Genomic DNA, 9297 nt, shown 5'->3' with positions numbered 1-9297 from the left:
AGCAGGAATTATTATTAAAAACATGCTTAGGACACCACAGTATTAAAGCACCATTATTATTAATAAATGTGAGTTTCATACTCACATTTAGTGGGTGATATTGAACACTATCAGTGCTCAATAACATTACTCAATTAAACTTGAAATCACCATTCACCACCAACAATACCAGTTCCAATGTGAAGAACTTTGTCATGTTTTGGGAAATTACAACACCAATAGCTATTCAACACACCGTTTGCATTAAGGTGCCGTCGTTTTCAGGCTTTCAATTTGATTATCCTAACATGTCACCTACGTAGGCTCTGATGGAGTTGAAATCCATGGGTCTCATGGCTACCTCATTGACCAATTTCTGAAAGATCAAGTGAATGATCGAACTGATAAATATGGTGGATCCTTAGAGAACCATTATCGTTGCGCTCTTGAAGTCGTTGAAGCTATTACTGATGAGATAGGGGCGAATAGAGTTGGAATTAGACTATCTCCATTTGCCCACTTCATGGAATGAGGGGACTCCAACCCTGAAGCCTTGGGGCTTTACATGGCAAAATCCTTGAACAAGTACGGGATTCTGTACTGCCATATGATACTCAATTTTAGGTGTGAGAGCTTAAGAGTCCGTTTGATTGGAGGATTTGTTCTCTGACTTGAATCATGATTTATGGTTCTCTACAGCATTTTTTCTCACAAAAAATACACGTAAATAAAAAATAATTCTAATCTCATGGTTCTAATCCATGAACCAAACGGGCCTTTATACTAGCACTATAGCAAGTGTAGGAACCTGAATGTTTTCCTAATGTTGTATCGTGTATGTAACAACCCTTTTTACTGTAGCTTTTAAATTATATTTATCATTATTTTCATTGTGTTGCTACTTCATCTTTTCGGCTTGAGCCTAAATTCTAATGGTGTCAAAATCAGGCACGACCCTGCAACGTAGAGGAGGGTTGTGCTAGGCCATGGCCCTATATTGTAACGGATCATGTGTAGTACGATACTTGTTTATGTCATAAATAGAATTAGACACCGACAATATAACAAAGTGTTCTTTTTTCACGCCACTAGTCAAACTGCGGTCTCCACACGTGTGACATTTTTTGAAACAATAATTATATAAATGGTTTAAGAAAAAAAAGAAAGAAGGAAAAAGGAAAAAAAGAACAAAGACAAGAAAGAAAAAACAAAGAGGAAGAAAAAAAAAACAAAAACAAAAAAGGGTGGGAGAGAAATTTTTTTAAAAAAAGGAAAAAGTTTAAAAAGGGTACAAAGAAAAGAAAAGATTTTATAAAAAGATTTTTGTTGGGCTTGTGTTATGTTACACCACGGTCGAAGGATCGGTCACGCCCTCGACGTTAGGCGCCGAGGAATCCCCGTCCAGCTCGGCCGCCGGTGTCAGAGGAGTGGTAGCAGCTAAGGTTCCCTCTGCGCCGAGAGACGCCACACGGAGAAAGGCACCGAGGAATGACGCTCGACCCTCGACATCCACGGCGTCGAGGAATGCAGTCTAATCAATCCCATCGGTTGTCCTGTTAACTCGGGGAAAGAAGCATCAATCCAACGGTCGCTGCAGGAGTCAGTAGATCGTGCGGCATATAAGGGGGGTCAGCCACATTTCCTGAGATTTTTCATTATTAAAACCCACCTACCCTCCCGATTATTGAGGAAGGGAGATGGCTTCCTCCTTAGGAACGGAGAAGGCTTGGGGATTTTGTAATCATTTATAAATAAGGGAAAAATGACCTAAAAAGGGGTTAGACACCATTTCATTACTAAGAAAAGGGAGCTTGTAACCGGCTGAAATATTAGTGCATGCACAAGTGGATTAGGCAAAGAATTATTGCCGAACCACTATAAAATTGTTGTCTCCTTTATATTATTTTTCAATTTTTATCTTTGATTGAACCGTTAGTGTTTTTGGGAGAGGTAATTACGAGTTGTCGGAAAAACACCGTGAACAATTGGCGCTAGAAGGAGGGCCTGGTTAAGCCCGGAAATCTAATCCAGTTCTCAACAAAAAGCAATAGTCATGCCTCCCAGGAACGCTCGCCTGATGGCGGTCGACCCAAGGAGCCAGGCAACCCAGGATCCCACCACCGCGGGGACCTCGGCGAACCTACCCCCACAAACCGCTACGAATCAACCAGACCGCCTCGACCAGCTCCAAAAGCAGGTCGAAACGCTGGCCGCGGCTGTGGAAAGGATGGCTACGGCCCTGGCCGGGCGGGATCAAGGCCAGAACTCTATGCCGCCACTGGAGGACGCGCCGATGAACCCGGTGAACGCCGTCGCTGGGGACCAAGCGATTGGTGACCAACGCGGTGACACCGAGGAGATCGGTGACAGCCGAGCCAACGATCCCCGCCCGGCCAAGTCAAACAGGTCGGTGGGAGCAGGCAGAGGACGGCGCAGAGGAGAGCGCGGGAGGAGGCTGCGGCGCAGGCCGTGAATAACAGGAACGCGCCCCCTCAACCGCAACCCGACACGAATAGAAGGAACGCTATCCCCGTGGGGTCTTCGTCTATATACGGCGGAGACTTCAGGATGAGACTCGACGCGGGAAAGCCATGCAGCTGATGAGGGACGAAGAGCTCGCAGCGGATAACAAGGCCCTGGCTGAGAAGATGGCAAGGCTCGAAAAGCAGATCGGGAGTCGATTAAACAACTTCGAGCAAGTTGTAGGGAAGGTAGCCGAGGCGGTCAATGTCGACGCCAAGATGTACACGTCACACGACCACTTTCACCGAGAATATTATTCGGGTGCCGCTCCCAGACAAATACAAATCACCACCCATTCCACTATACGACGGAAGGAGCGATCCGGACGACCACTTGGAGGTGTACACAGGACACATGGTCCTGCATGGATACCCCGAGGAGGTTATGTGCCGGGCATTTAGGAATCACCTTTCCAATTCCGCGAAGAGATGGTTCAGATCCCTGAAGCCAAATTCCATCGCCAGCTGGGATGATCTGAAGAACGCCTTTTTGACTCAGTTCATAGGTGTCAAGAAATACATCCCGCCAAAACAAAACCTCTCGAGGGTATACCAGGGACCTAATGAGTCCCTGAAGGACTGGACAGCCCGGTTCGGGGAACAAGTCACCGCCACTGAGGGGATCTCCGACGAGGTGGCCTTGATGGGAGCGCTGTCGAGCATGAAAAAGGACATCCCCTATAGCACAGACCTCGACCGGAGACCGGCCCACACCTACCAAGAGTTCCTGACGAGGGCGCATGGGTTCATCAACGCCGAGGAGGCCAAGAAGGCCTTGAAGAGCAAGGCGGCGACCCCTGCCAAGGAAGGGGTGGGACAGACAAGCAGTCAGAACAACGGCAAGAAGTGCCGAGGTCTTCCTCAAGTGCAAGCCGAGCAAAGGTACAACCCGGCTTTGAGTAATAGGGGCGGCAACACCTCGACGAGCCAGGGGGAAAATAAGCGGCTAAAGCCGCAGAGATATGACGCCTATATGCCCTTAATTATGGGAATCGAAGACGTCTACCACGAGATTAGCCACCTCCAGGTCCTGCGTCGACCACCGCTGCTAAAGTCCGACCCAACACGGAGGAATCAAAACAAGTACTGTCAGTTTCACGGTGATAGTGGGCACACCACAGCTGAATGCTACAACCTGAAGGACGAGGTCGAGAGGTTGATCCGGGAGGGGAGGCTCAGTGAGTACCGGGCCGACCGACGAAACAACAATAGGCGCAATAACGACCGACGGGAAGACCCGAGACATGACAACCCAGCCGAACCGGTCGGCGTCATCAGAACGATCTTTGGAGGACCTTACCTCGGAGGCTCATCCCGACGTGCACAGAAGGAGTACGCGCGGGAGGCAAAAGAAAAGTTCAGCTAGAGGATGATGAACGTCTCTGGACGCGAGGCTAAGGCAGCGCGATACGAGGAGGCCGAAATCACTTTCTCAGAAGCCGATGCGAGGGGAGTACATTTCCCCCAAAGCGACGCTTTGGTCGTTGAGGCCATGATTGGTAACCATACGGTTTACCGTATCCTGATCGACAACGGTAGCTCCGTGGACATGTTGTATTCGGACTGCCTTGATAAGATGGGCATCCCCCGCGCAAAGCTGTAAAACAGTGCGCAGCCCTTGTACGGTTTCACAGGGGACAACATCATCTCGGAAGGGGCAATAGAGCTGCCCATAACCATTGGAGACCGACCACACACCTCGACGGTCATGTTGAAGTTCCTGGTGGTGAAGGGAGGCGATTAATACAATGCAATCATCGGACGCCCGATGCTGAGGGCCCTGAGGGCAGTCACATCCATCTATCACCAGGCGATGAAGTTCCCGACGCCCAGTGGGATCGGCAAGGCCCGGGGAAACCAGTATGATTCAAGGCTCACATACTCAGAGACAATCCGCCACTACACTGAGTCGACACAGGTACGCAGGGAACTAAGAATGGTCGAGGCCAGGGCGGAACACTGTGATTTGGATCCAAGGTTCCTAGGAGACGAGGCCGAGACTGGACCGGTCGAGGAATTGGTTGAGGTCCCCATCGATGAAAGAGAACCAATGAGGACACTAAGGGTGGGCTCAGAGCTGGGGACACAGGCCCGCGAGAAACTAGTCGAGTTCCTTAGAACAAGCCTCGACGTATTCGCCTGGACCCACGAAGACATGGAAGGGAGAAGTCCCGACATCATGTGTCACAGGCTGAACATTGACGAGAAGTATCCGCCTAAAAGGCAGAAACGACGACCCATGAACGCCGAACGATACGAGGCACTGCGGGACGAGGTCGACAAGCTGATAAGGAACGACTTCATCCGAGAGGTCCTGTACCCCAGGTGGGTCTCGAACCCTGTATTGGTAAAAAAGCTGAACGGGGACTGGAGGACATGCGACGACTTCAATGACCTGAACAAAGTGTGTCCCAAGGACAGCTTCCCGCTTCCCCGAATCGATCAGCTGGTCGAGGCTACGGCGGGACACGACCTGCTGAGCTTCATGGACACGTACTCAGGTTACAACCAGATACCAATGCTCGACCGCGACCAAGAGCACACGGCGTTCGTTACTGACAGAGGCCTCTACTGCTACAAGGTGATGCCCTTCGGTCTCAAAAACGCTGGGGCAACCTATCAACGCCTCGTCAACAAGATGTCCGCGGGGCAAATAGGAAAGTCAATGAACGTCTATGTGGACGACATACTGTTAAAGAGCAAGAAGATCGAGGACCATGTGGAGGACCTTAGGAGGATGTTTGGCGTACTCAGAGCATACAAAATGAAGCTAAACCCCCGTAAGTGTGCCTTCGGCGTAGCCTCTGGGAAATTCTTGGGTTTCATGGTGAATAGTCGAGGAATCGAGGCAAATCCAGAAAAGATTCATGCCCTTCTCGACATGGAATCGCCAAGGAAGCCCAATGAGGTCCAGAAGCTGACAGGCTGTGTGGCCGCGCTAAACCGGTTTATTTCAAAATCTACGGATAAGTGCGTATCATTTTTTGACACCCTGAGGGGCAGCAAGCCATTCGTGTGGACGGAAGAGTGCGAACAGGCGTTCCAACAACTGAAAGAACACCTCGGGAAACCCCATCTGCTGTCCAAGCCAGCGACTGGAGAGGTGCTGAGCCTTTACCTAGCGGTCTCGGAACACACCGTTAGCTCGGTGTTGATCCGCGAAGAGAAGAAGGTGCAGATGTCGGTGTATTACACTAGCAAGCGCCTCCTCGATGCGGAGACGAGGTATCCCCAGATGGAAAAGCTCGCCCTCGTGATGATCGTGACGGCGAGGAAGTTGCGGCACTACTTCCAGGCCCATAGCATTCAGGTCTTGACCAACCACCCACTCAGGCAGGTGCTACAAAAACCCGACACCTCCGGTCGGCTCTTGAAATGGTCCATAGAGCTCAGCCAGTTTGACATCAACTACAAACCGTGGAATGCCATCAAGGGCCAAGCCCTGGCGGACTTTGTGGCAGAGTTCACAGGGTTACTGGACGACGCCGAGGAAGTGAACGAGACGCTGCGGTGGAAGCTCTACGTTGATGGGAGCTCCAACGACAACGGCAGCGGGGCAGAGCTAGTATTACATACACCTGAGGGACACAAGATCACCTCCGCCATCAGGTTTGACTTCCCTGCCTCCAATAACAAAGTCGAGTACGAGGCATTGCTGGCTGGACTCCAGTTGGCGGAGCACCTAAAAGCGGGAAACCTGGACATCTTCAGTGACTCACAACTCATTGTGAATCAAGTGAAAGGCCAATATCAGACCCGGGATGAGAAGATGGCCGCGTACTTGAAGAAGGTCAAGGAAGCCCTGGGAAGGCTCTCAGCCTATGATATACAACAAGTGCCGAGAGCAGAGAATAGCAACGCCGACGCTCTCGCCAAGTTGGCGACGTCGAGAGATGCCGAGCTCCTAAATCTGGTTCCCGTGGAGGTCTTGAAAGCCCCAACCACGGAAAGGAGGCCCGAGGTCACGCCGGTGGACTACCAACTAGGTTGGATGGACCCAATTACCAGGTACTTAGCCCACGGCGAACTCCCAGAGGACAGGAAGGAAGCAAAAAGGGTGAGGTATCAAGCAGCAAGGTACACGATGCACGACAACATCCTATATCGAAAGGGCTACTCGACGGCCTTGCTCCGATGCCTCGGCGCGGAAGAGGCGAAGAAAGTGTTATACAAAGTGCACGACGGGATATGCGGGAACCATGCGGGGCGACAGTCCCTAGCTTACAAAATACTTTGGCAGGGGTATTACTGGCCGAGTCTCAAGAAAGACGCAGCCGAATACGCGAAGAAGTGTGAGAGCTGCCAAAGGTACGCTCCCACCCCTCGACTGCACTCAGAAGACCTGACATCTATAGTGTCTCCCTAGCCCTTCGCCAAGTAGGGAATTGACCTTATTGGTACCCTACACAAAACCCCAGGGGGGTACAAGTTCGCTATTGTCGCCGTCGACTACTTCACAAAGTGGGTAGAGGCTGAGCCATTAACGACCATTTCAGAAGAGAAGTGTACGAACTTTATATGGAACAACATAGTTTGCAGGTTTGGTGTGCCGCATTCTCTCGTGTCTGTCAATGGGAAGCAATTCAACAACGACAACACCTGTCAATTTTGTGAACTACTGGAGATCCACAAGAATTTCTCCTCCGTCGTATACCCCCAGTCCAATGGGCAAGTTGAGGCAGTCAACAAGATAATTAAAGTCACGCTCAAATGACGCCTCGACGCCCATAAAGGGAAATGGGCAGACGAGTTACCGAAGGTGCTGTGGGCCTATAGAACAACGAGTATAACTACTACGGGAGAAGCGCCCTTCTCGATGGCATATGGGGTCGAGGCAGTACTTCCAGTCGAGGTGTCTATCTCAACCAACCGGGTAACTCGGTATGAGGAGGGGAGGAACGCCGAGCTGATGGGCTTGGAGCTTGACCTCCTGGAGGAACGGCGCACAGACGCAGAGCTAAGGCTCACCGCTTACCGGGTAAGAACTGTTAGATATTATAACAAGAAGGTCAGGTAAAATCGCTTCGTGGTCGGTGACCTGGTCCTAAGGGTAGTAACCCCCAACACCAAACCCAGGAACTCCGGAACCTTAGGCCCAACCTGGGAAGGGCCCTACAGAATAAGAGAAATTGTGGCTAACGGGTCCTATCGGCTGGCGGAGCTCGATGGTCAAGACATCAAGCATACTTAGAATGCAAACCAGTTAAAGGTCTACAACCAGTAATCTGGGGTACGTCGACCGAGCAGAGCAGACCTAATGTCTCGATTTCTTATTCTGTCTCATTTCTTCCTTATGGTAGGCTGGAAAGCCACTTGTAAATTCTACATGAATAAAAAGTAACACGCGCGTTTAGCCAACGAATCCCACCTCACGACTGTCTACTATTCCTGTCGATACGTCGATCGGACTAGTCCGTCGATACGTCGATGACGAGGGGACAATACGGCCCCCATAAACTTACGAGGGAAGTAGGGCTCCGCCTCGACCATACCCGAACAAATGAACAAAGTTTCTACGTCCAAACATTTTACTACCCATGTCGACGTTTCTACAATGAACGGCCAACGCCGAGTTATGAAACTCAGCTTGGGCGAGGGGTACTAAGGCCCGACATGAGGCCCCCCACCAAAAAAAAAAAAAAAAACTCAACTCACGAGATGTAGTCGAGCCTACACTTAGCAAGAGATTCTCCACACAACAGAATGAACAAAGCGTGAATGTATATAAAAAAAAATAGAGAAGAAACACAAACGAAAATAATTGTCTCGACCTTATGGTCGTTACAAACCACTAAATAAATATTGTCTGGGCCTTATGGCCCCACAAAAGAAAAAGAGAAATTAAAATCTACTGCGCGCCCTCGTCCCCGCCGGCGTGCTCCTTGCCCCCAGCTCCGACTCACCGCTAGCCCCCGGTGCCCGCTCCGAGTCCTCGCCCACTGGCCCAGCCTGAATCCGTATCTGCTCGACCTCCCCTACCGGTTGGTCCAGGTCGACAATCTCCACTTCCTCGCTGTCAGACTCGTCGAGGAAAGCAAGGTTGACATCTGGACGCTTCTTCCGGAAGCGGTCGAGGATTTGCTCCCCAGCGGACTTCATGAGGGACAACTAGAGTTTCTCAAACTCGGCAGAGTCCTGATAGGCGTCGAGCCTCTGGGTTATGAGCTCCTCAAAGGCCTCAGAGGACTTGAATCGCTCCAACTGCCCTTTGCACCGCTCCAACTGCCCCTCAATGATCTCCTGGAGCTCCCTGGACGCCTTGAATGACTTCAGCTTGGCATCTACCAAACGGCCAAGCTCCTCGGAAGCCATGAAGTCCCGGACCGCTTGTGAAGCCACATCCCTCTGCTGCTGTTGGAACTCGGCGGACAAGCGGTATTCCTCGACGGCCTTGGATCTCCCCGACTGCTCGCCCTCTCGGAAGCTGGTGGCCTTCTCGGTGGCGAGGCTCTCTTTGAGAGATTCCACCTTGGCCTTCTCGACCTCAAGGTTCAAGGAAGACTCTTCCCGGGTGGCACGAAGCGTCTTGAGCTCTTGCTCGGTGTCTTTCGAGAACGTCCCCTTCTGGATCAGGTCCTCTAACTCTACATAGTCCTGGAGAGCGAGCTCAAGGGCCTGCGTACCAAGGGAGGGAGATGGGACGAGATTAGAACGTGGAGACGAAATCCCAAGCAAGGAAAGGCAAATGGGGAGGGGTATACCGAAAGTTGGCGCGTTATGGTAAGACGCTGGCGCTCCAGGATGCTCCTCCTGGCGAAGGAATCCCAGGAATCGGCATGGAAGGGCGGGTAAAAGG

The 9297-nt window shown here is 51.1% G+C and overlaps 2 protein-coding genes across 2 annotated transcripts; both read left to right on the top strand.

The window, feature by feature from the left end:
- Window positions 1-2706: 2706 nt before the first annotated feature.
- LOC112092270 lies at window positions 2707-3867 on the top strand. Its single transcript, XM_024168001.1, has one exon. The coding sequence runs from the start codon at window positions 2707-2709 to the stop codon at window positions 3865-3867; it is 1161 nt and encodes a 386-aa protein (XP_024023769.1).
- Window positions 3868-4314: 447 nt separating this feature from the next.
- LOC112092269 lies at window positions 4315-7215 on the top strand. Its single transcript, XM_024168000.1, has 2 exons — window positions 4315-6809; window positions 7041-7215. Exons 1-2 carry the CDS (start codon window positions 4315-4317, stop codon window positions 7213-7215), a joined length of 2670 nt encoding a protein of 889 aa, XP_024023768.1.
- The last annotated feature ends 2082 nt before the right edge of the window (window positions 7216-9297 follow it).

This window comes from Morus notabilis, unplaced genomic scaffold, assembly GCF_000414095.1.
Source record: "Morus notabilis unplaced genomic scaffold, ASM41409v2 Scaffold396, whole genome shotgun sequence".
In the NCBI taxonomy this organism is placed as follows: domain Eukaryota; kingdom Viridiplantae; phylum Streptophyta; class Magnoliopsida; order Rosales; family Moraceae; genus Morus; species Morus notabilis.
Note: the sequence above shows the minus strand (reverse complement) of the source record. Positions and strands in the feature narration are given on the sequence as shown.

Bases quoted from the DNA above. Each gene is read 5' to 3' on its own strand.
- LOC112092269 (XM_024168000.1), top strand. From the start codon at position 4,315: ATGAAGTTCCCGACGCCCAGTGGGATCGGCAAGGCCCGGGGAAACCAG. The intron at 6,810-7,040 runs GTACGCTCCCAC...CATAGTTTGCAG, and splicing joins AAGTGTGAGAGCTGCCAAAG to GTTTGGTGTGCCGCATTCTC.
- LOC112092270 (XM_024168001.1), top strand. From the start codon at position 2,707: ATGTCGACGCCAAGATGTACACGTCACACGACCACTTTCACCGAGAAT.